General features: G+C 50.9%; 2 protein-coding genes across 52 annotated transcripts in view; one reads left to right on the top strand and one right to left on the bottom strand.

Moving 5' to 3' along the window:
• Window positions 1-1,921: 1,921 nt before the first annotated feature.
• DEXI (Dexi homolog) lies at window positions 1,922-15,568 on the top strand. Of its 4 annotated transcripts, XM_063796656.1 has the most exons (3): window positions 1,952-2,855; window positions 10,433-10,593; window positions 14,901-15,568. In XM_063796656.1, exon 1 carries the CDS (start codon window positions 2,419-2,421, stop codon window positions 2,704-2,706), a length of 288 nt encoding a protein of 95 aa, XP_063652726.1. In that variant the 5' UTR covers window positions 1,952-2,418; the 3' UTR covers window positions 2,707-2,855; window positions 10,433-10,593; window positions 14,901-15,568. The 4 variants fall into 4 exon arrangements, with proteins under 4 accessions (XP_003315015.1, XP_063652726.1, XP_063652727.1 ...); XM_003314967.6 differs by lacking the exon at window positions 10,433-10,593 and having other exon boundaries at window positions 1,922-2,855; XM_063796657.1 differs by lacking the exons at window positions 10,433-10,593; window positions 14,901-15,568 and adding an exon at window positions 2,975-6,035.
• Window positions 7,571-25,095, bottom strand: part of CIITA (class II major histocompatibility complex transactivator) — a 71,641-nt gene continuing 54,116 nt past the window's right edge. For 32 of the 48 annotated variants that reach the window (XR_010152264.1, XR_010152265.1, XR_010152266.1 and 29 more), the window contains 4 exons: window positions 22,235-22,318; window positions 21,995-22,078; window positions 21,155-21,252; window positions 19,618-20,602 (listed from right to left, as the gene is read on the bottom strand). Coding sequence is in view for 41 of the 48 variants with exons in the window: in XM_063796627.1 (XP_063652697.1) it covers window positions 21,177-21,252; window positions 21,995-22,078; window positions 22,235-22,318 (244 nt within the window). In the remaining 7 variants the exon portion in view is untranslated. Of the gene's footprint in view, window positions 7,801-8,156; window positions 9,322-19,617; window positions 20,603-21,154; window positions 21,253-21,994; window positions 22,079-22,234; window positions 22,319-25,095 lie in introns of those variants that run through there. The other 16 variants (XR_010152267.1, XM_063796629.1, XM_063796622.1 and 13 more) reach the window with 3 other exon arrangements.

The raw sequence follows: 25,095 nt of genomic DNA, 5'->3' as shown, positions 1-25,095 counted from the left end.
GGCATGCATCGCGCAACCGCGGGCCTACGGCCATCCAGAAAAGGCGGGGCGAGAGGAGGAGCGACCGCAGAATCGTCCGGGTGGGCGGGAATTGGAAGCTTTGGGCGCAGTCCCGGAGAGGGAATCGGCGTAGATGGGTCAAGGAAAGTCACCACTGTAGTAACAATTACTAGATTTATAATAAGAATAAGAATAGTATTGGATGGTGTATACTATGCAAAGCCACTATCCTAAGGGCTTTACATATTAAGGTATTTAATTTTCACAACCATCCTATGAATTGGGTACTATTATCAAACCTATTTTATCATCACGGAAACGGAGTCACTGAGAGGTTGACTTACCCAAGATCATGCAGTTAATAAGTGGCAAAACCAGGGTTCATAACCACGCACGCACCCTTATTTTTCATTCCCTTTATAAACCAAAACGGCACTAGATAACAACCTTATTTGTCCTGACAGCCTTTTTCTTTTTCCACTTCAATTAAGTGTGTGTGTGTGTGTGTGTGTGTGTGTGTGTGTGTGTGTGTTGGAAAAGGCTGGAAGCAACAATGCACCAAACTGAACATTTTGTACTTCCAGAGGATTCCTCTGGTCTTCACCCAGAATCCATGCTATTTCCCAAAGTACCACGTTAAAATGAGAAAGGAAACACCCAACTTTCTGCATGAGCCAGAATATATCTAACTTCTACCCTGGATTAGAAGTGGTAAGTTCAGTGTGGGCAAGACTTCTCAAGTTTACCATCCATTCATTCATTCAGTCACTTCTATATATCAACCTTATTAAAGGTCCACCGTGTCCCATTAACTCTGCTCAAGAAAGAACTGGGCCAGAGGCCAATGTTCTCCCCAGTGCCTAGCACAAGGTTTGGCACATAGCAGGTGTTTAACAAATATTGGTAGAGTGCATGAATGAGTAAAGGTTTGCTTCACCTTCAGCAGTTGGAGAAATGGGTAAGAGTGGAGGCTTAATGGTTTGTCCTGTAATTCATATAGAGTGGAGCAAGACAAAGTCATGGAGCAAAAAAGAACAGGATCTGGCCTCCAAAGAAACACACCCAGGCTCAGAAATGTAGGATCCCTGGGCTCGTATTTTTCATCTGTAAAAAGTACGCACATACATACTACACTGCCTTGTATACCTCCGATTAAGCGATGCATGTAAAATACTCAGCTCAGTGTGGCCTGAGATTTAAAGGTTTCTTGAACTGCTTTGGAAGGCTCTTTGGGCGAGATCATGTTTTCCTGAAAGACATGCAATGGTTACCCAAGAGAAGGGGAACCAGTGGGTGGGAGAGACTCACTTTTCTGTGTACTTCACGGTTGTTTGAATGTTTAGCCATGTGTCTTATTGCTTTTAAACATGATTCACAAAGTAAAAAGAAACGAAAAGCATCCTTATGGTTGAAGATCTGAACTACCTCGGAATCTCTTTATTCAGGTGTTCCTTAACTCTAGGATGCAGGTTCCGTAGTGGGCGGACCTTCCAGCAACCAGAGTTTGGAGAAGCGAAGGGGACACTGGTGGATCTCCACCATGAAAATTGGCGCTTTGGGAATGTCCAAAATTTCCAGGGCAACCGTCCGTCGCCCCTCCCCGACCCCGCCTCCTTTTAAAGGAGAAACAGAGTCCCAAAGAGGCATGCAGCAAGGTGCAGCGGAAGCCCGGGTTTCTTTCGGCTTTTGCGGCCTTAGCATTATGTCTAGGTTTGAACTGTGTTCAGTCTCTTTTCCCTTCCCCTATTCCATACGCAGAGCGAATTCGATTTGAGATCTGAGGGCAGACCCGAACCAGGGAAACAACTCAGACGCGAGCGCCCCGAGGGGCGGAGCGAAGCGGTACCCGCCCCCTGGCGGCCGAAGCCAATCAGCGCGGGCGTTGAGCCGGCCAATTAGCGGGTGCAGGGGGCGGCCTGCCAATGAGCTCTGGGCCGCTCGGGAGGCGGAGCTCCGAGAGCGACCGGGAGGGCTACGCGGCGGCCGCAGCCATGGGTGCTGGGCCTGCGGGGGCGCGGGGGGTGCGCGAGGACCTGCGGGGCGGGGCGGGAGAGAAGGCTGCCGGGACCGGCCCTAGACACTGAGCCGCGGTGGGATCCCCACCGGCTCTGCGAGGCCCTGCGAGCGCCAGGGAGGCGCCTCGAGGGAGCCGGGCAGCCGCCGGCCACTTCAGGGGGGCCCGCCTCGCCGCCCGGGCGGTGGAGAGAGCCTTGGGGGCACATCTCGGGGTGCGGTGACCCGCCCGGCGCATTTCGGGGGTCGGGGCGCATTTGCCAGGGGACATCTGGAGCCCGGCCCTGCTTCTGTCGGGCTCCAGGGTACCCCTGGATGGCTGCGCTGTGCCCTCGCCGGCCGCCCGGGCGCCGCAGCGGCTGAGTTCGCCGGGATCGCCGGGCCGCCGCCCTTGCCACCCGCTGCATGCTCGGCGCCCGGGTCGCGGCCCACCTGGACGCACTGGGCCCCCTGGTCCCCTACGTGCCGCCGCCGCTGCTGCCCTCTATGTTCTACGTGGGCCTGTTCTTCGTCAATGTGCTGATCCTGTACTACGCCTTCCTCATGGAGTACATCGTCCTCAACGTGGGCCTCGTCTTCCTGCCCGAGGACATGGACCAGGCGCTCGTGGACCTCGGCGTGCTCTCCGACCCCGGCTCGGGCCTTTACGATGCTGACTCGGAGCTCGACGTCTTTGATGCGTACTTGGAGTAGGGTCTCGACTGCTGTTCCCCTCTTCCCTACACGATCCGCAACCCACGCCCTGGACCAGCCGCCCAGATCATGCCGCCGCAGCTGGTTGGGGGCACCATCTGGACGGGGATGGTTCCCCAGGAGGAGACCCTCCCCTGCCTCCGAGGCCTGTAAGTGCCCTCTCTGAACAGGATGAGGGCGGGTTGGGGCGCTAGCAAGGGAGAGGGAGGAACTCCCAGGCCGGATACACACCCCTCCCTCAGGCTTCTCCTCCGTTCACCTCCTCCAGGTCTAACTGGATGCCAGGAATGGCCAGACTCCTCTTAAGCCCTTCGTTTGGGCTGGAAAGCTTCCTCCAGCAAAGGGGACAGCTGGTGAAAAGGAAGGAGACCCCGAGACTAAGTTACATGTGGGGTAGCTCTGTGACTTACCCCCCAAAGCTTATGGAAAAAGCCTTCGCTCCCAAATCCATTTGAGGCAGAGCTGTCAGCTCCTCCCCCAGTCCTCATCCTGGCTTGATGATGACCTTGGCTTTTGGGGGATTCTCGCTCGTCCTAGAAGGATAAAGATTTAGGGGTGTCAGAAGACACAGGGAGCCAGGCACGAATCACCTTTGTACTGTGGCCCTTGGGGTAGCTGGGTGCGGATTAAGTGCAGGGGCTCCAGGCCAAGGCTGTGAGAGGAGAAATCGCAAGCAAAGAAGCCCGTACTTCCTTTTGGCCTTGGGTTTGCTGCTATTTTGGAGTCAGGTTTCAGGGTGCCCCAGCTCATCAGTTCTGCAGCTCAGAACTGCAGGGGCTGCCAGTTTTGTAGGCTCCCTTCACAGAACAGGCAGGCAGGGAGCTGGTGCTAGGGCTCGCTTTGTCTGCAGTGTTTGCAAGCGCTCAGGGGGCTCTTAGGTCCTCGGGAGAAGGCACCACAGGGTCATTGCACTGAGATGGTCAAGTCCTGTCTTTGGGGCTGCGACGAGGGAGCTTTGCATCCAGCATCCAGCCCACTGTGTATGTGAGAGGTAGGGAAATGAAGGTCCAGGAAGGAGTAAGACTTGGTCATAGTCACAAGGAAGAGAGGCAGCTAGACTCAATTAGAGAGAACACATGAGCCAGACAAGCTGTCAGGCAGCTGCCAGGTCTGGTGAGGGTCACAGGGCAGGCAGGAACGCCTTGGCTCAGCCCCTGAGACTGGACAGTACTGGAGTGTCACTGGGCACAGGGTCTAAGTGGCAATGAAGAGGGGATGCTGAGATATGGTCGGCAAGGGCTCCTTTAGGAAAATGGACACTAATGCCATTCACCGCAAGCAGGCTGAGTCCACCCCTCTCCTGCATTACCTGGCTTTGCCAAGACAACCACAGGCAGAGGGTGTCTTAGTTCAGTCTGCTATAACAGAACACCATAGGCTGGGGGACTTAAACATTTATCTCTTACTGTTCTTATAAGGGCATTAATCCCATCCATGAAGGCTCTGCCTTCATGACCTAATCACCTCCCTAAGGCCTCACCCCGCAATACCATCATTTGGGATCAGAGTTTCAACATATGAAGTTTGAGGAGACACAAACATTGAGTCTGTTGCAGATGGTGGTACAGGGTGGGGTAGGACCTACTGACAGCATAGCTGGGGGCAGAGGGCTCTCCTAATGGGTTCACAGTGAGTTTTCTTTGAAGAAAGCTTCAGTTGAGCTCAGTAAGATCTTAGCAAGAACCAAGTGCCAGGGGGAGAGTGTGCCAGGTGCTCTGCACACCTCCCCAGCCTGCCTGCCTGCCTGCCTGCCTGCCAGCCATCCATCCGTCCGTTCTTTTACAGAATGAATGCTTGTTGGTTCAGTACAGTGCCTGGTGATTGAACACAGTGAACAAGACAGACCAAGCCTTGGCCCTTTGGCGCTTGGTGAGGAAGACTAGTAGGAATCCAAACAAGAGAATCAGATTTTTTCGGAACTATGAAGGCAGGCAAGAAGGACATGAGCTTCCCTGTTGTGTTCACTGCCATGTCCTCAACACTTAAAACTGTGCCTGGCATCTAGTAGATGGTCTCTGTAGGTGTAGACATGGAGTGAAACAGAAGTGAAACGGTAGAATAGAGATGGTGGGCTGCTTTAGCTGAGGGGTCAGAGAAAGCCTCTCTAAGGAGATGATGCTTTTGAGCTGAGCCTTAATTTGATAGAAGGATCTGGAGAAAAGCAGTCCAGGCTGAGGGAACCAGTGGTGCCAAGGCCTTCAGGTGAGAGAGAGTTGGTTTTTCCGCAACCAAAAGGAGGCCCATGTGGCTGGAGAACAGCCCCAGGAAAGGTCAGTGAGGTGGGTGGGAGCCATACCATGGAGGACCTGGAAGGCCATAGCCAAGAGCAGTGGAAAGCCATTGGAAGGTTCTAGGCAGGAGATGACACAATCCCATTCCTATTTTGCAAAAATGACTCTGGCAATTGTGGACAGAATGAGCTGAGGGGTAAGAGGGGAAGCAGGGCCACCACCTCGGATGCTGTTAGTTGTCCAGGCCAGAGGTGACAGAGGCTTGGATGAGGGGAGTTTAGTGAAGATAGAGAAACATGAACAGACTGAGAACAACTCTCAAAAGTAGAACCTATGGAATCCATTCAAAATCTGTACTGAGCATTGATTGTATCGCACTCCTGGGTCTAGGCCCTTTGCATATGCACTCACTCATTCAACAGACTTTGACCCTGCCTGCTCTTCTGCCAGGCCATGTGCTAAGGGCCTGTGATCCCAAGATAAATCCCTGTCGCCAAGCCAAGCTTTTGACTTTGAAGCAGTGTAACTTGGTGAGGAACGTCTTATTTTATCTCTTTACCACATCAACAGAAACACTTCCCCTTCCAAGTGAAAACATTGGCATATTCTGAACTAAAAACTGAATCCCAAATGCTTCGACATATTTTGCAGCAAACGCTGTTTAAGCAGAAACACCAGGAAATATCTCTCAGGGACACCCTTGCAAAGCTCTCGGGGTGTCAGGGCCTGACCCTGGGAAGTGGGGAGGCCTGGAGAAGTGGTGGAAGCCATGCACAGCCTTCCCTCCTCCCACCCTCAAATCCAAGCCAAGGAGGCCTTGCCCCCAAGTGCCAAGGAAGCTCAGAACCCCAGGGTATGAGAGGGGTGGCTAGCAGCAGGGAAGCCGCCAGGAAAGACCTCAAGATGATCTGACCGAGCCTCATCTCCAGGCCCCTTTCCATAAGCAGGGGAACGCCGGTAGTCAGTCCTGCTCTTTCTCAGCCATTCTCATGTGGTCACATGTGTTCCCCACACGCCAATCCAGGAAACGGTGACTAAGGGTGTGGAGCATGTCACACAGTGGGGCCCAGGATGAATCTCAAGATGAACAGGTGCACCTACTTTTGCTCCCTCTTTTTTTTTTTTTCTCTTATGTGTGGACCCACATAATTCAGTTCCTCAAACATTTGCTGAGCACCTACTTGAGGAGGCAGTATTAGGGTCATGCTTAAGAGCCAGGGCCCTGGGTTCACATCCCAGGGTAGCTGTGACCTTGGGCATGCTGCTTAACCTCCCTGTACTTTGGTTTCCTCTTCTAGAAGATGGAAATAATGAAAATCTCCCTTGTTGTGAGGATTAGGTGAGATCTACATAAAGCACTTAGACCTCCTTGTATATAGTAAGAGATGTATTAATATTAACCACTCATAGTCATAGTCGGATACAATGGAAAGTGTGTTATACCCATGCCCTTGCAAATGTACAAACCTGCACCTATACTCATGCATGAATATTTATATCCTGTGAGCAGAAGAGGATAGGCTGCCTGAGTGCCAGGGAGGTCCAGGTCTAGCCTAGCTGGGGGAGACTTCCCACTCTGCCTTCCCAGCCCCAGGACCCTTAGGAGAACTTTCTTGCTGCCCTGTGGTCCCCAGGGCACCAGAACCCTGGAGAGCCAGCTCTGTGGTTTTCCTAGAGTGTTAATTGTTGCCCAGGAGCAGGGAATGGGGAATCGGGAGCTCCCTCCTTCCCAGGAGAAAGGGCCGCAGTGGCTGGCCTGGGAGCCAGGGAGAGTCCTCACGTCCCAGCAGTTCTGGTGCAGAGGCAGCTCAGTTGGATTATTCGTCCCGGTTCCTAATGAAAGTGAAAGCTGCTGGTACCTGCCAGCCCTCTCTTGGCACACAGCGAGCTGAAAATGCAGAGACTGGAGAACGTTGCCACCAGAGTCAGCTTGTCCTGGTACAGCTCAGATTTGGAGCTGAGGGTTATCGACGCATTGGTCTATCTTATTCCAGGATTTCCTAGGCTTTGGTTATCTCCCAACTAGGAACCACAGCTGCTCCTTCCTAACCTGGTCCCTCCTTGCCAATCTGTGGCCTGTGCTATCAGCAGAACCCCTGTGCCGGACATAGAGCTGCCCAGGTCAGAAACCCAAACCTTCCGCAGGGACACAGTCAGATTCGAGTTATGGGAGATCCCACAGCCAGGGGTCAGGGCGGATGCAGGAAACCAGGCCAGGAAGCTGTGGCTGTCATCTAAGCAAGAGACAGACAATGGTGACACAGGGAGGCAAGTATACCCCCAGGCCTGGCCACCTCTCCAGCTCTGCTCCTGACATGAGGCTCACCCAGAAGGTCCTTGGCCACAGGGTACATTGGTGCCGGCTGTGTCTTCAGACAGGAGAAAACCCCAGTATGTGTCTCAAGACAGTGAGATGTCAAGAGTCCTGCTCTCTTAGCCCTGAATTACACAAACGGGAGATTTCAGCCAAGAAACAGGCAGGGTCTGCCCCACTTACAGCTCATGTGTCTGTTTTGCCGAACTAAGAAAGTGAGGGCTTCTCTCAATTTGGATATTCATATTTCTGGTTTATCTGCTAGCTTTCCTCCCAGAACTTCTGAAAGCATACTCTGCTTTTGGGAAACCTAAGATCACAATAAAAGTGGCAGACCTCTTTATCCCTGTCTCACAAATAAATGGAGGCACAGAATGGGGAAGTGGAGGCCGAGGGAACAAAGCCAACTAAGACTGCCAGCCCGGTTCCCTGGCCACAGCACCGAGGGCTTGAGGGGTGCCTCCAGTGAGGGCTCCCCATCCCCGACCTTGGAACACCAGCTCATATTTTCTGCCAGGCCTGTTTCATACGCACTCTTCCAACTTTTTCCTGAATTAAAAACAAACAAACAAACAAACAAACAAAAACCTCTGTTATGAAGTAATTTCACACTTACAGAAAAGTTGCAAGAGCACAAAGAATGCCCACCCAAACTCACCAGTTGCACCAGTTAGCACTTTGCTCATGTACACGTACATGCTCTAACCTCTGTTTGTATATGCATGCCTGTGTATATGCACACGTGTATATATGTAATTTTCATAAGCATTTGAAAATGGGTTCATTATGCACCTTTACTCCTAAATAATTCCGTATTTATTTCCTTAGAACAAGGACAAATTTGCATAACCACAGTAGGGTTGTCAAAATCAGCAAATCTAATATTGATACACTATACAATCCCATGACCAATCTCATCTACAACTTTATTCAAATTTTATGGAGGCTGAGGTGGAAGGATCACTTGAGTTTGAAACCAGCCTGGGCAACATAGTGAGACCCCGTCTCTAAAAAAGTAGGAAAAAAAAAAATAGCGAGGTGTTGTGGTACACGCCCATAGTCCCAGTTACTCGGAAGGCTCAGGCAGGAGGATCGCTTGAGTCCGGGAGTTCAAGGCTGCAGTGAGTTATTATTGCACCACTGCACTCCAGCCTGGGTGACTGAGCGAGACCCTGTCTCAAAAAGAAAAAAAAAAAATTGTCCCAATAGTGTCCCTTAACAATAAAAAGGGGAGAGTTGAGGTCCAAGATGCAATCCCAGATCAGCTTTTGCATTAATCTCGAGCCTTCTTCAGTCTGGATCAGCTCCTCAGTCTGTCTTTCTCTCTCGTGACATTGACATATTAGCAGAGTACAAGGCTGGTGTTTTGTAAACTGTCTCTCAATTTGGGTTTGTCTGATGGTTATACTCCAGATTAGATTCAGATGAGGCATTCTTGGCAGGAATATTGCAGAAGTGAGTGTGTGTCTTCAGTGCATCTTATCGAGAGGCACATGCCGTCTGTCCCCTTTCTGACGATGTTAACTTTGATCAGTTGGTGAACGTGGTGTCTGCCAGGTCTCTCCGCTGTCAAGTTACTATTATTCCCTTTATAATTTGCAGTTTAAGATGAAATGCACTAGTTTTAGTGCTTCATCTGTAAAACTACTTTTGTATGTGAATTAATTTTTTAAAAAATGTCTGTCACTAAAGAGAAAATCATCATCACTTGGCATTGGATAAAAACACTAACTGCCAAAGTCATTAACTTTTGGCCAAATACCAAAGCCAGCTAAAGACACAGGGCCTTGGCCTGTATTCTTTGTTAAAAAGAGAATAACAACTGTCAGGTGATAAACATAAGATATACCAGCACCAAACTGAACTTTCTCCTCTAAATAATCATAAGGATTGACCAAAAACTGAAAAGCAAATTGCTTGCTCACTATATGTGATTCCTTGTTACTTAGGGTCACCTCCATATACCCTCTAAAATTGTTACTTACATGCTTTGCAGTTGGACATATTTTGGTTTAAATCCCAGCTCCACCAACACCTCAGACTTCATCTCCTAAGCCTCGGTTTCCTTCTCTGTAAAACAGGGATAATAGTAGCACCTGCCTAAGGGCTTGTGCAAATTAGATTGGGATAGTGAATGATGTATAGTTGGTGCTTGCTTAATGAATGACGTGGTCAGTGTCAATGGCGTGTCAGACCCTGAAGGGGCTCTAGCCCAGGAAGCCTTCCCCCTTTCCTTGGGTGCCCTTCCTCCTGAGGACTGGTTACCAAGGAGGGTGTGTCTGTGTGGGCAGCCTTTGAAGTAGCCCAAGGGTGGTGATAATTGGTACCCAGCGAGTCCCCAGATGGTGCTGGTGCCCTCACAGCTGCCATCCCAGGCCCCAAGCTTGGAGTGGCGGGGAACTCCCTCAAGGGTAAGGCTTCATTCCTGGGAGTCCCTCCTGGCAAGGGGCTCGGCTGGGTGGTTAAAAATAACTGCCTCTCCCACATCTCCATCACTTGCCCCAAGCATCACCCTGTGAAGCCGCCAAGGAGGGTTCCATTAGACAAGGGAGGAAACTGAGGCTTGCAGAAGTTCGATGACTCATCTCAGATACCCATCTATGAGGTGGCAGCATTGGGCTCCTGGCCACACTGTCCTGATGCTTCCCCCAGTGAGGTGGTCTGCTGGAGGCGTCCCAGGGTGGCAGTGAATACGCAGCAGCGGATCAGATCGGCTTTCAGGGCCCCGACACCCCCTGAGCACCTACTGCTTTGCCCTTTTAACTGGCACAAGGCTCAGTTATACAGGCCAAGGGTATCAAGCTAGACTTCCTGGTTCCATTTTCATTGTATTTTTAGCATTGCCTTCTGTGTATGACAAATTCTACTGCTTTGGGTGTTATATGGTGACATAAATGATCTTATTAAAAAATTGGAATTTAAAAAGTACATTGGTTTAAAATACTAAGTAAATAATAGTCCAGGTGGTTCTTGGATGTGGCAGGACCTGGAGGGAGGCACTGGGCAAGTGCTGCCCTTCCAGAGGCCTCAGGGAGTCTTGGGCGTGACCAGCTGGAGGCAGGTGGTAGACCAGGCATCTTCACAAAGCCCGCTGCTGATCAGCTTTGGCAGCCAACGTGCAAATCCGAAGCCAGGTTTGAGAAAGTGGTCATCATTTCTCTGTGACGTTGGCTTTCCTCAGGGACATGGACCTGTGCAGAGACAGGCAGCTTCTCCTTTGCCATCTGTCTCCTTCCGGCCACCAGGAGACAGCCAGACCCCAGCCATGCCTTCATTCTGAGATAAGGTAGAGACCCTCCTGCCACATAGCCTGTCACCAGCGTGGAGGATCAGAATGGCTGCGTGAGTAGGGGAGGGTGACATCTGTCTTTAGCCACTTTAATTGATTGTTTGGTACATGGAGAAAGGAATGAGCAATGGGTTTCTAGAAGGCAAGGTCTTTGAAGGAGGAAAAGTGCTGCTGCTTTCAGAAGGCCCCTAGCCTTGAGAAGGTTCCCTGCCGGTATTGGTTTCTACCTGGGAACAGGTGGGGCTAAGGAGGGAAGGAACCACCACATACTGATGCCTCATGTGTGTTGGGTATTGTCAGGCACTCCATGGACACAAACAGCCCAATGTGGTGGGCACTGTTCCCTTTTCCAGATGAGGAAACTGGCCCAGAGAGGGTGGGTGACTTCTCTGAGGTCACACAGCCAGGAAGGGGCAGAACCACAATCAGCACAGACAGGCTAAATGCAGATCTCACAGCATTTGCCCTGAGGAGCAGGACAGCAGGCAGCTGAACTCTAGGAAAGAATTCCCTTCTACCACTTTCAGAGCCTCACCCACCAGTGCCCGTAAAACGCCAGGCCCATCTTCTTACTTAAGCCACATCCTGAACCAGGCAGCTTCTCTGCAGAGTTACTGAGCTAAGACATTGCTTCACGAAGGGGATCTAGCACCCAACTGTCATTCTGACTACGGAAACCAGCCAGCCAGCCACGTCCTCTGTCCAGCTCTGGGGAATGGCTGGAATGAAAGGTTACAGTTTCAGAAAGGGGGAAAAAAATCTAGTGGTTGATAACTTGTCTGCTGTGCTCTAATGATGTCAGAAGGTTGGAGAACCTGCTGCCCTGGGTTCTATAAGCTGCAGCTCTGGAGTGCTTTTCAGCCTGGGGCTCTTGATGCCTTAGAGGAAACTTGTTCAATCCGTGGTGCGGCCTGTAGGCTGCATACAGCTCAGGACGGCTTTGACTGTGGCCCAACACAGATTCATAAACTTTCTTAAAACGTTATGAGATTTTAGCCTGGCCAACATGGTGAAACCCCATCTCTACTAAAAAATACATCAATTAGCCAGGCATGGTGACATGCGCCTGTAGTCCCAGCTACTCAGGAGGCTGAGGCACGAGAATTGCTTGAACCTGGAACTGCAGTGAGCCAAGATCATGCCACTGCCCTCCAGCGTGGGTGACAAAGCAAGACCCTGTCTCAAAAAAAAAAAAAAAGAATTTTTTTTTGGTTTGTGTTTTTTTGTGTGTGTGTGTGATTTTGTTTTATTTTTTAGCTCATGAGCTATCATTATGTATTTTATATGTGGCCCCAGACAGTTCTTCCACTGTGGCCCAGGGAAGCCAAAAGATTGGATACCCCGTCTCAGAGAAAAGGGACGAACCTGCAGTGCCGAGTGGTTTCGGCTTTGGGGTCAGGCCACGGGGGTTCAAATCCTGGCTCTGCCATTTATGAGCTGTGTGGCCTTGCACGGCTGAGCTCCATGTGAAATGCAGGGATGATGGTCCTACTTGGCCCTACCTCCTAGAGTTGTTTTTGAGGGATAAGTGAGTTAAGACATGAGTTCGAGTAGTACAAGGTGAACACAAAGTAAATGCTTCATAACACAAGTGTTGTCACGATTTTCATTTAGCGTTTGCCAAGGCTGCCATTGCAAGACACAGGAGCGAAGGGGTTGTTGATCTCTAATAGCCAAAGTGGGTGACAAATGAGAATTGAACTGTGTCCCAGAACATCCTCCAGCCCTACACATAGAAGCCTGGGGTCACCTCCCTGTCCTCGACTCACTGTGTGACTTCAGGCAGAGGTCACCACCCTCTCTGGGCCCTTTCATTCTCTGCTATGGACTGAGTGGGACCAGCTTGGATCAAAATCCTCAAACCTCATACAACACTGTCAGCAGCTTTTCCTGTATCTGCCTGTTACCTGAACTATTAACAGTTTTCTTTAAATTGGCTCCTTTTAAAGTAAAATGTTTTGAAAAGAGAAACTTTTGTGTTTTTTTGAGACAGAGTCTCACTCTGTCACCTAGGCTGTAGTGCAGTGGCGTGATCTCAGCTCACTGCAACCTCTGCCTCCCTAGCTCAAGCGATTCTCCTGCCTCAGCCTCCCGAGTAGCTGGGACCTCAGGCACCTGCCACCATGCCCAGCGAATTTTGTATTTTCGTTTGTTTGTTTTTAGCAGAGACGCGGTTTCGCCATGTTGGCCAGGCTAGTCTCGACCTCATTTCGCCATGTTGGCCAGGCTGGTCTCAAACTCCTGATCTCAATTCGCCATGTTGGCCAGGCTGGCCTCAAACTCCTGACCTCAACTGATCCACCCACCTTAGCCTCCCAAAGTGTTGGGATTACAGGTGTGAGCGACTTTGAAAAGAAAAACTATATTACTACCAGAAATGGAAACTTGGCATCACTTGCTATAAATAGAAGGTAACCCTACAGATAAACACAATGAAAACCGGAGTGTTAGTAAATTCCACGTGTAGCCCATTCAGACTGGAGATCTGCACAAAGAGGGCAGCTACAGCCAGACTAGCGCCTGGCTGGGACTGTCGGGGATGCGGTTTGTGGTCACAGGACTGGGAGAGGAGTGAGGTCCTCACCGAGTGATTCCATCTTCTCTTTTTTTTGAGACAGGGTCTCTGTCACCCAGGCTGGGTGCAGGGGCACAGTCATAGTTCACTGCAGCCTTGAACTGCTGGGCTCACGCAATCCTCCTGCCTCAGCCTTCCAAGTAGCTGAGACTACACTATGCCTGGCTAATTTTTAAATTTTTTATAGAGACAGAGTCTCACTGTGTTGCCCAGGCTGGTCTCAAACTCCTGGCCTCAAGTGATCCTCCCACCCCAGCCTCCCAAAGTGCTGGGATTACAAGCATGAACCACTCTATCCAGCTGATTCCATGTTCTCTAACACCCTATCCACACAAATCTGAGATGGGCTCAAGGATGACCACAGGCCTTGGAGATCTCTGCAGCGAGCATCTGTGCGGCTGAATCTGAGTAAAGGATTCTGCTTCAGGCTGCTGGCCAGCAGGTGTCTCAGGAGCAGGCTGGTGGAGGGCAGCTATGGAGAGACATTAGCTCTGCCTGCACTTACAGCCTGAGGACCAAGCAGGCTCTGGAGGCAGAGAAAGGCCTCAGCAAAGAAGGGCAGGTCGACCTGCAAGGAAGAGTGAGTGGAGGGAATGGGGCGGGGCACCCACAGCCTCTGCTAAGGTCTCATGGCACTTAGCAGGGTCCTCAGCGTCTGCTAAGAGCTCAGGAAATGGTACCTGCTCTCATTCAGACCGTTTCCATTGTTATTACCAAGCCAGTGCCAGCTTTGCCTCTTATAGCTGTGCATCTTTAGGCAGGTTACTTGGCTTCTCTGAACCTCAATTTCTTATCCTATTAAATGATAAGAACCTCAGTTTCTTATCCTATACGATGCATGGGTCTCAATGGAAACAGTTCCGCCCCCTTAGGTCGACCTTGGAAATAGGGTAGGAGGGCATTTTTAGTTGTTCCAGTGGCCAGGGGTGCTACTGGCATTTAGTGGCCTGGAGCCAGGGATGCTGCTAAATACTCAGTGCCCAGAACAGCCACCCCACCTCCAAGAATCGTCCTACCCCAAATGTCAATAGCACCCTGTCAAACAACAATACATGTCACATGTTTAACATACAAGTTCTGCGAGATGTTCAGTGAAGTTTGCGGAAAGGATAGTGAGCTGGGAGATGAGGCTTGGAATCAGAGCAGGGCTTGAGGGGGCTGCAGAGGGGTTGGGCATGGGAACACGAGGTGCTACAGAGACACTGGCACCCAGCTAGGCACACAGAGAAGGCAGTGGGAAACGGGGACGTGCCAGGGGGCCAGGCCATGGAGATGATGCTGCATCCTGGGAGAAAGAGCCAAGTGGGGCTGCTGAGTAACTTGGCTGTGGCTAGTGCCTTCCTGTAGGTTGCAAAGCATTTTTCCGGGCAAGGTGGGAGGTGTTGCCAAGCCCTGCCCACTACCCAGCGCTGGCTCAGCTGGCCCAGAGCTGCAAGTCAGCCCTCAGACCCTGGGTGACTCCTGAGCAGGCTGCACCAGCATCCCTCTCCTCCCTCCCAATAAACAGGACAGTCCTTCCTCTCCCGTGTGACATTGCACTGGTTCTCCAGCCAAGGGTCTCTGAGAAATTAGACAAACTCATTAAAAAGAGTTTTATATTTGCAGAAAGACATTTTCAGCCTGAGTCTGGGGCTCCCAGTGGTTCCCTAAATTTGAGGGATGGAGGAAGACTTCCCTGCCCCACCCCAAGCCTCCCGAGCCTGGTGGATTGGTCCCTGTTCCCAGCCAACCTGGTGGCAGGGTGGGGCTTCCGTGCTAATAACCCCCCTTTTTCCTTCTTGTTAGACCTGCTCCCCTCAAAAGCTTCGTGCCAACAGAGAGGTTCCTGTTTGAACCCAGGAGAGTGGAAGAGAGATTGGGACTGAGTGCTGAGGTTGGGAAGGCACCTGCTCCCACAGAAGGGGGAACGCAAGGGGCATCCCAAGACCTCATCTGCCTGCAGTGTCAAATCGATGGCCTGGCCTTGGCTTCTGATTATTTGCAGCTGCGATGGATGTTTACAGGAACCCAGCCAGAGTTTGCCTCCCTGCACTTCATCCCGGAGCGCACCTGCTTCCCCCACTTCACCTTCGGAGAGGACACTTCAAACTGCGGACACACGCAAAAGCGACTCCCAGCTCCGTTTGATGTGAGTTGAGCCTTCAGCCCAGCTGGGTTTAGCCCGAGGCTGGTCTTAGATGCAGCGACTGTTTCAGGGAGTGACTCAGAAGAAAAAGAAGCTGAGGAAGCTGTTGGGGGGCTGAGGGTGGGATTTTTGCTTCTTCATTTCAGGTTACTCGTTCTTCAGCAAGTTGGCAAAACAGACATCATGCTGGTGAGTGCCACGTTACTCCCCTGGCTGGAAATGCTTTTCTGAAAGTATGAGTGTTGTGCCTACTTAATTCTGATAAACCTGTCTAAGCAATACTTAGGAGGCTTACTTCTTTGGATTAAAAAAATGTATGCAACTCCAACCCCTGGGGCCCTGCCTTTTTTTTTAACTTTGAGATTCGGGAAAGGAGTTCTAGGCAGAACCTTGTGGCTGACAAACAGCAGAAGATCAGGGCCTCCCAAGTTGGAGATCCAGTGGGGTTCAGAGAGTCTGCCCCAGTCGGGCTGGCGTGAAAGTCCCAGGCTGGCCCCCTGCCCCACTCCACAAGCCAGGGACAGCATTTGGGGTGTGGTGGGAAAAGCCTGAAGGCCAAGCTGGAAACCAGGCCTGAATCCCATAGAAGTGGGGGTGGGTATCCCCTGTGTCAGACACATGGTAGACCTTCATTAAAGATAGGGGGGAAGTGCTTGGCATGGTGGCTCATGCCTGTAATCCCAGCACTTTGGAAGGCCGAGGCGGGCAGATCACTTGAGGTTAGGAGTTCAAGACCAGCCTGGCCACCATGGTGAAACCCCATCTCTACTAAAAATACAAAAAAATTAGCCAGGCGTAGTGGCGCACACTTATAGTCCCAGCTACTCGGGAGGCTGAGGCAGGAGAATTGCTTGAAACCAGGGAGGCAGAGGTTGCAGTGAGTTGAGATCACGCCACTGCATTCCAGCCTGGGCAACAGAGCAAGAGAGGGATTAAATGAGTGGAATTGGCAGCTTGTAGTTTCACGGAATACTAGCAGTAATTCTCTCCAGTTTGCAGAGCACTTGATTTCAAAGCACCTTCACATACACACCAAGCGAAGCAGGGTTCAAACGATTGACCCCTTTCTACAGGCGAGGAGACTGAGGTGTGGGAGAGTACAGGCGGCAGAACTCTGGGGGGAGACAGTTGGAGCACCACTTGCCCTCATGTGATGCTAAAGAAAGAAAAGCTACGAAATCTGAAAAGAAGACATTTGAGAGCCCCAGGGAAAAAGGTGAGCATCAGGAGGGAGACATTTGCATGCAGAGAGAGGCCTGCGAGGAAGAGTGACCATTTGGAAGGTGCGTGGACTTACAATCCACTGGACATGGAATTGCACCATCATGCCCTGATTCCTCCGAGCAGCGCTTTACCACCTGACAAATGGGGTTCAGGGGCACTTCCGGCACACTGTGCCTGTCCCTGCAGAGAGGTCCTCCAAAGAAGTCAGAAGTCCATTCCTTTATAGGAGTGTGACTATAAGTATCACTTAGGTCTGTGACACGGGGACAGTAATTTATCCACATCTTACGATGACTGTGCGTTAACTACAAAAAGGTCCCCCTCTGGGTTAAAAGGCTCCACACCAGGACTCCCAGTTTGGCAAGCAGAACCCAGACTGGTTTGCAGCCCCCATGTTCCCCCTTGTCCCAGGTGCCTTTGTGCAGTGTACAGACTGGCCAACCTCACCTGGCAGCCCTGTCCAAAGAGTTTTTTTAATTTGCTAAAATATAAGACTCACCAGGGCAGGAACATCTTATTCATGACTGTGCTGTCAGTATGTATTTGTAGAATGAATGAAACCGTTAGGTGAGGATTATTTGTTCATTTTATGTTATTGAGCACCTATTATACACAGGCGCCTTGCTGGGTACAGAGGGCACAGCAGTGTACAAAGCAAGATGTTTCCCGCCCTCCTGGAGCTCATGTCCTAGGACAAGAGCAGACTGCATAAATAAGTGAAAAAGATAAAACTAGTGATGGAGATGGAGAATGGGGCAAGTCCTGAAGGATGAGAAATCAGCCATATGGAGAGCTGGGAAGAACATTCCAGCCAGAGGCAAGAATGAAACACAGATATATGTAATAATGACAGCCAACATGTTATTGAGCTCCAATTCTTAACGTATTAGCTCACCACACCTTCACATAATCCTATAAAGAAGGTGCTGTGGTTATGCCCATTTTACAAATGAGGAGACTGAGGCACAGAGAACTAGCTTGCATAAGTAAGTGGTGAGGTGGGCGTTGAGCCCAGGCAATCTCATTCTAGAGTCTCTGCCACTCGCCCCTAGACTCTTATCCCTCTTGAGTAGGAGTTTAGCACAGTGTCTGGCACACAGTCATCACTTATTGAGCTAATACTTTCTGAGCGCTTTGAATCTCCCTTGCACTGAGATAAGGGCTTTGCATGTATCTGCTCATTAAATAAACAGTAGTGGCCGGGTGCGGTGGCTCACCCCTGTAATCCCAGCACTTTGGGAGGCCAAGGCAGGCAGATTACCAGCCTGGCCAACATGGTGAAACTCCATCTCTACTAAAAATACAAAAATTAGCCAGGCGTGGTGGTGCATGCCTGTAATCCCAGCTACTTGGGAGGCTGAGGTGGGAGAATTGCTTGAACCCTGGAGGCAGAGGTTGCAGTGAGCCGAGATCATGCCACTGCAGTCCAGCGTGGGCAATAAGAGTGAAAACTCTGTCTCAAAAAAATTAAATAAAATAATAAACAGTAGCTATCATTAACAAATCGTTAGTGTGAATAACTGCAGGCTCTGACCTCATTTCATCATCACACAGACCAAAAGCGTGGGTCAGACCAAAAACCTGGCATATGGCACAGTGGATGATCAGAGCACACCTCAGTGCACACTCCTGTAGCTGCACACACAGGAGGCCCATGGCCCCTGTAGAGTCTGCAAGTGCAGGGATCCCTTGCAGGGTGACACCTGAGCTATTTACAAGCTGAACCTGGATGGCAGCACCTGATACCCTTTGCAGCCAGTTGGAGGCAGGAGGTGCTTGCCTGTCTGCAAAGATCATCAACCATGCAGCCGGGTCTGGATTCCTCAGACCCTCTTGACACCCAGCTCTCACTTGCTGGGGAGAGGAGCAGAGCTTGGGAATCAGGCTGATCCTGTGGGCACTGGGGCTGGTGAACTGGAGCTGAACAGTCAGCTCCCACTGCCACCAGGAGTAAGCTAAGATGTCTTGAATTGGGGCTTCTGAGCAGACTATGCCCGAGTGAAAAGCAACAGTCGTGCCGGCAGCTCGCTGGGTAGAAAGCGGAGCTGCCAAGTCCCTTTCAGACTCACTGCAGCCAAGGTGGGACTCCATCTCCGCTAAAAACCAGCTCACTCCCAGGACAGAGCTGTGTGTCAGAGGCAGAGGCAAACATTCCCCTTGGTAAGCTTTTGGTGCTTCAACCTTTCTCATCCCCAAACAATGAATTTTCCACTGAATTTTAGGAAGCCACAAAGAAAAGTCCTCTCAGAAAAGAGGACTTGAGCCAAGGTGGGCTCTGGTGTGTGCACGCGTGTGTGTGTATGTGTGTGTACGTGAACACACGTGCATGTGCACATGTGGTGAAAGGAGGGTGGGTAGGACAGTAGCAATCCTTGTCACACTGGCCAACAGAATATGGCAGAAGTGGGCTGGGTGTGGTGGTTCACACCTGTAATCCCAGCACTTTGGGAGGCTGAGGCAGGAGAATCACTTGAGGCCAGGAGTTCAAGACCTGCCTGGGCAACATAGTGAGACCCTGGCTCTACAAAAATAAAACTAAAGATTAACTGGGCTTGGTGACTCACACCTGTAGTCCCAGCTATTCGGGAGGCTGAGGTGGGAGGATCACTTAGCCCAGGAGGTTGAGGCTGCAGTGAGCCGTGATCATACCACTGCATTCCAGACTGGGCGACAGAGCGAGACCCTGCCTCTTAAAACATATATATGTAGCAGAAGTAATACTGTGTGACTTCTAAGGCTAGGTTATGAAAAGTGGTCTCTCTCTATCCCCTCCTCTCTTTTTGGGACACCCTCCAACCCAGCCACCATACTATGAGGAAGCCCAACTAGCCCACATGGAGGGGTCCTAGCCAACTATTCCGTAGTGGCACTGAGGCCCCCAGCCAACAGCCAGCATTGCCTGTCAGACGTACAGAAGAATGAGTCTTCAGGTGACCCCAGCCCAACCCTCAAGCTGCCCCACCTGACACAGAGTAGGACAGAAGGAGCCGTCCCCGCTGAGCCCTGCTCAAATGACAAATATGTGAGCAGAATAAATGTGAGTGTTGTTTTAAGCCACTATGATTTGGGGTGGCTTGATACGTATTAGATAACCAGAGCAGTGGGTACCCCAAAATGGTAACAGGGTATGAACTCAAACCCTGGACCTGCCTGTGACATTAAAGAGACATTTATAATGTAGTGAAAAAAGACACAGGAAATGAAGCTGTGCTTCCAGTCTGTTCCCCTCTCACCGCCCCATTAGTGTCCCATTAGCTGTTTCCCTGCTAAGGGCTGGTGCATCTGGCCAGGCCTAGCTTTGGCTTTGGCCAACAACGTCAGTGCATTGAGTCCCATAGACAAAAGCAGCTGCCACTGAAGCCCAGCCTGTTGCAATCTGGGGAATTAGCAGGCTGGGGGTTGCCCATCAGTGTCTTCTGAGTGCCCGGTGTGCCCTGTCAAGGTGTCTGGTCGGAGAGCAGGGTGGAGAAGTACTTTCTCTGTGGCCCGGTGCAGTGGCTCACGCTTGTAATCCCACCACTTTGGGAGGCTGAGGTGGGTGGATCACCTGAGGTCAAGAGTTTGAGACCAGCCTGGCCAACATGGCAAAACCCTGTCTCTACTAAAAATAAAAAATTAGCCAGACATGATGGTGGGTGCCTGTAGTCCCAGCTACTCGGGAGGCTGAAGCAGAAGAATCGCTTGAACCCAAGAGGCGGAGGTTGCAGTGAACCCAGATCGCACCACTGCACGCCAGCCTGGGCAACAGTGAGACTCTGTCTAAAAATAAAAAAAAAGAAGTACTTTCTCCCCAGGGTGGCAGGGGCCTGGGCGGGCAGAATGGGGCTGCCTCTGTCACTCCCTCTGGCCTGGCCGTGGCTGTCCACAATGTCCTTCAGAGAAGGCCTCAGGGCTCCTGGGTGGACCGCAGCTGCCACCAGGCATCCACCCAACTGGGCGCTAAAGGAGCCTGGAGCCGGGCCTGTGTCTGTCAGCAGAGCAAGATGTGGTTCATTCCGCAGCCGGGCAGGGGCCAACCCTGAACCAGCAGGGGCCAGGTGCCAGGATGCTGAGGCTCATGGGATACAGCCTGGAGAAGAGCTGTGTCCACAAGTACCCAGTTCAAGGTCCAGCGTGGTTAGTGTCCTCAGAGAACATGCTGTAGGGGGAGGAGCCAGGAGAGGGGGTTTAGGCAGGACACTCTAGGAGGGGCAGCTTGACACCTGGGAAGGGTGCTATCAAGATGAGGGGATGGGAGGGGCAGTGGAATGGAGGTGGACATGCAGCACAGGGAGGGGAGCACAGGGCTGGGGGACAGTGATCTTCATAATGAGGGGCAGGAGACTTGTCAAGCAAGTTCATCTGAGACAAACCCGGAGCATCAGGGCAGCCACCAAGCCGAAACAGCAGCTGGGAAGGCTTGGAGTCCCCAAAGGAAGCTCTTCCAAGCACTGAGGCTGTGGGATGTGGATGGCCAACTTTCCTGTCCCCTGATCTCTAAGCCTGACCACAGGGACCAAGCTCGCAAAGCCTGGAGGACAGCTCCACCGAGCCCAGGGTGGAGATGAGGGGATGTCTCTGATGACGCATGCGTCCAAGGGTGGTGGCCTAGCCCCACCTGTGTCCCGCCCACATTTTATGAATGCCACCTTCACAAGGACACTGCCCCCAACCCACTGCGGCTCTCCCCTCCCAAGCCCACCCTGGTTACCCTGTCCAGAGCACAGCTGGGATCATCTCAGGCTGATCCGTGAATCCTGTTGTTGCAGGTGTTCCTGGACACTGAATGGGATGGTGGGCGTCCACATCCTGCAAGGGGGGATGGGACTCAGAGCCAGGTTAGAGGAGAGAGGGCGGCCTGGGGCCCCAGTGACAGCTGCCCCCAAATCCCTCCTTCCACCCAGCCTAGAACGTTGGGGACTTTTCCCCTGGCAAGATACCGACCGGTGTGGGTCATGGGGAAAACGAGAAGCCTAGGAGGCCCGAGATTCCTTTATGGTTCTGCAGCTGACTTGCTGTGTGACCCCAGAAAGGTTAGTTAACTGCTCTGTGCTTTATTTTCCTCATCTGTAAAATGGGTCTTGTAAGACCCACCCTGTGCATCTTAGAAGAGAAGAGGTGAGTGATTGTGGAGATAAAAGTGCTTTGAAAGAATATAAAGTAACCAGTATTGGACATCATGGTGACTTAATAAAAGATAAACCTGAACCATATGAAATTGCCAATTTTACAGGTCAAAAATGGGTGGATGTCAGCAATTTCATATGGTTCAGCCTAATATAGCATTTATTGGCATTTTTGTGTGCCAGCTACTGTTGTTATAAGAGCTTTGTAGGGCTTGATTAGTTTAAGCCTCACAAAACCTCTTGGGTGGATATTATTACCATCCCCACTTTACAGATGAAGAAGCTGAAGCCAGAGGGGGAAGTGTCTGCTCACCCAGGGTTGCAGGTTGGTGAAGGGAAGAGCATGATTTGAGCTCTGGGGTCACACTGGGCCACACACCTGGGGAGTGAGTTGTTCTCCACCCACCAGGGTTGCCTGGACTTACGCCAGCGTCTCCACATGAGGACACCTCCGAAGGCTGGCAGCGAGCTGCTGGGCTCCGGCAGCCGTGAACTTGTTGTACTGGACGCTGGCAAGAGAAACTCACCTTGGGGCCTGGCCCTTGGGACTCTCCAGCTCCAGACCAAGGCCACCCCCACATCCAGCTCTTCCAGGACACCAGGGAGAGACTTCAGTGTCTCCCACCCCGGGCTGAGCCACCCACCGCCCAGACTCCCACACTCACTCCATCACCCGGAGGGACACCATGTCTGGAAGCACACGAGCCAAGCTCTCGGCTCCCACGTCGCAGATGCAGTTATTGTACAAGCTGTCGGAAACAGAGGCCAGGGGGAGGGATTGGAGGCCCGTGCATGGTCAGCCTTCCAGAAGCCACCATCCCTAGATTCCAGAAAAAGCCTGGTCCCACTATCCCTGGGGGAAGGAACCAATATTTATTGCACAACAGAGCCTGGCATTGTGCCAAGTACTTACATAGGCCATTGGGATGGTTCCCATTTTCTAGATATGAAAATAGAGGCTAGGAATGAATAAGTGACTTGCTCAGAGTTTCTTTCCCCAGGTCCCACTAGTTCTCTTGTTCAGGGCTGTGGTGATTGCTTCTAGGGTCTCAGTGTCCCCTGCAGCCTGGTGGTCAGCCCCGTGGGAGTCACCACCTACTGGGATTACTGCCCTATTTTAAAGACAGGCAAACCAAGACCCAGAGAGTTGAGACCACTTCTCTGTGGTCAAACAGTGAGCCCAGGAAAACAGCAGGACTAAAAGGAAGTCATTTCTTGCCTTACTGTGTGGAAACTGTCAGAACAACTTCCCAAGTTCAAATCCCAGCTATGCCTCTTACTGCCTATGTGACCTTGGGCAAGCTACTCAACTCTTCTGAGACTCAGTTTACCCATCTGTAAAATGGGCATGATAGAGTCATTGTGGGGAAGAGTAAATGAATCAATGCTGGTATAACATTTAGAATATGCCTTGGTGCCTAGAATGAACTAAACGTTAGCTATGGTTCTGACTACCTCACAGGAACATTGGTGAGGGTCGCATGAGTTAACATAGAGGGTGTGACCAGCACTGGGGGCAGGAAGAGAAAAAGCCAGTCACTGGACCAGCTCCAGTTTCTGCAGCGTATTCACAACCAGCATCAGTAGCAGTGAAAATAGCATGATGAGTGTCACTGATGCCAACTTCAGCTGTTTACTCGACACCAAGCAGCCTTTTAACAGGTCAGGTGCTGCTGCGGGTATGATTTCAGGGCCATGACTTTGCCATGATTCAGCCTCAGAACTCCCTTGCAGGGCTGCATATAAAAGCAGCAGGTGCAGTGGCTCACGCCTGTAATCCTAACACTTTGGGAGGCCGAGGCGGGTGGATCACCTAAGGTCGGGAGTTTGAGACCAGCCTGACCAACATGGAGAAACCCTGTCTCTACTAAAAATACAAAATTAGCCGGGTGTGATGGCACATGCCTATACTCCCAGCTACTTGGGAGGCTGAGGCAGGAGAATTGCTTGAACTCGGGAGGTGGAGTTGCAGTGAACTGAGACTGCATGCACTCCAGCCTTGGCAACAAGAGCGAAACTCTATCTCGAAAAAAAAGAAAAAAAAAATAAATAAAAGCAGCAGGTTTACACTGCTGCCAAGTGGATTCAGGCTAAATCAACTCACATCACGGGTCGGCCGGTACCAGTGCAGAAACTAGATGGGGATTTTGCAATCTCTGAACCCTGGAGACCCTTCCTCCACCCCACAGGGAGAGTAATCTGACCATATTTCATCGATGCCAAGACATATATGTCACCATTTGAATATCATTGAGATCAGGATGTGTCTTATAACCAATAGCGTGTCACAGTTTGCATTTTGGCCTCATATTGGGGTCTTACAATGGATGGCATCTTAGATTCCATGAAATATGATGTTTCTTAAAGGGTAAATCAGGCTGGGCATGGTGGCTCACACCCGTAATCCCAGCACTTTGGAAGGCTGAGGTGGGTGGATCGCTTGGGCCCAGGATTTCAAGACCAGTCTGGGCCACATGGCGAAGCCCTGTCTCTACTGAAAACACAAAAATAGCCTGGTGTGGTGGCGGGCATCTGTAATCCCAGCTACTTGGGAGACTGAGGCATGAGAATCACTTGAACCCAGGAGGCAGTGCTTGCAGTGAGCTGAGATCATGCCACTGCACCTTAGCCTGGGCAATAAAGCGAGACTTGGTCTCAAAAAGAAAAGAAAAGAAAAAAGAAAAGTGTAAATCAGATCAAGTGTCACCTTCCCAGGCCCACCTACTTTTCCATTCACACTGAAAAACTGCAAATACCTCTTGTGACCCACAAGGGCCTCCCTGTGTGATCTGGATTCCCCTGACCTCCCCTACTTCCACCATTACCCAGCCTCTGTCCCTCATTCACTACACACAGCCACAGTGGCCCTTCTGACCCTCAAAACACAGCCCCTTTTCCCATTTAGGGCCTTTGCACCTGCTGTTCTTTCTTCCTAGAGTCCTTTTCCCCTAGAGCTTCCCACGGAAGAATCATCTCCCCAGAGGTCCTGTACCCTGCTGGGGCTTGTTAGTTTCCTTCCCAGCATGAATCACTGTTTTACAATATTTTATTTATGTATGTGCCTAATTCCTACTACGCAAAGAAACTCAAAAGCAAGAACGACATCTCTCTAGTTCATACTTGTATCTCTAGTTTTTAGCACAATTATGAACCAGATAGATTCTATTTTTGCTTCTGAGTTTCTTTGCATAGCAAGAAGTAAGCACCTACATAAATAAAATATTGTAAAACAGTGATCATGCTGGGAAGAAATTAACAAGGCTCAGGAGGGTATAGGACCCAGCTACTTGGAAGGCTGAGGTGGGAGGTTCGCTTCAGTCCAGGTAGTCGAGGCTGTAGTGAGCCATCATTGCACCCCTGCTCTACAACCTGGGTGAGACCCCATCTCCAAATAAATAAATAAATAAATAAATAAATAAATAAATAAATAAGTTGGCTGGGCATGGCGGCTCACGCCTGTAATCCTAGTACTCACTTTGGGAGGCCGAGGCAGGTGGATCACCTGAGATCAGGAGTTTGAGACCAG

The sequence above is a fragment of the Pan troglodytes genome, chromosome 18, assembly GCF_028858775.2.
Source record: "Pan troglodytes isolate AG18354 chromosome 18, NHGRI_mPanTro3-v2.0_pri, whole genome shotgun sequence".
Taxonomy (NCBI): domain Eukaryota; kingdom Metazoa; phylum Chordata; class Mammalia; order Primates; family Hominidae; genus Pan; species Pan troglodytes.
The sequence above is the reverse complement of the archived record's forward strand: the minus strand, read 5'-3'. Positions and strand labels throughout refer to the sequence as shown.

What these genes read in the sequence shown, in the direction of transcription:
- DEXI (XM_009430287.4), top strand. Translation starts at nt 2,776, where the DNA reads ATGCCGCCGCAGCTGGTTGGGGGCACCATCTGGACGGGGATGGTTCCC. An exon ending in CTCCCCTGCCTCCGAGGCCT is followed by an intron (nt 2,856 to 14,900) that starts GTAAGTGCCCTC and finishes CCTTCTTGTTAG; the next exon opens with ACCTGCTCCCCTCAAAAGCT.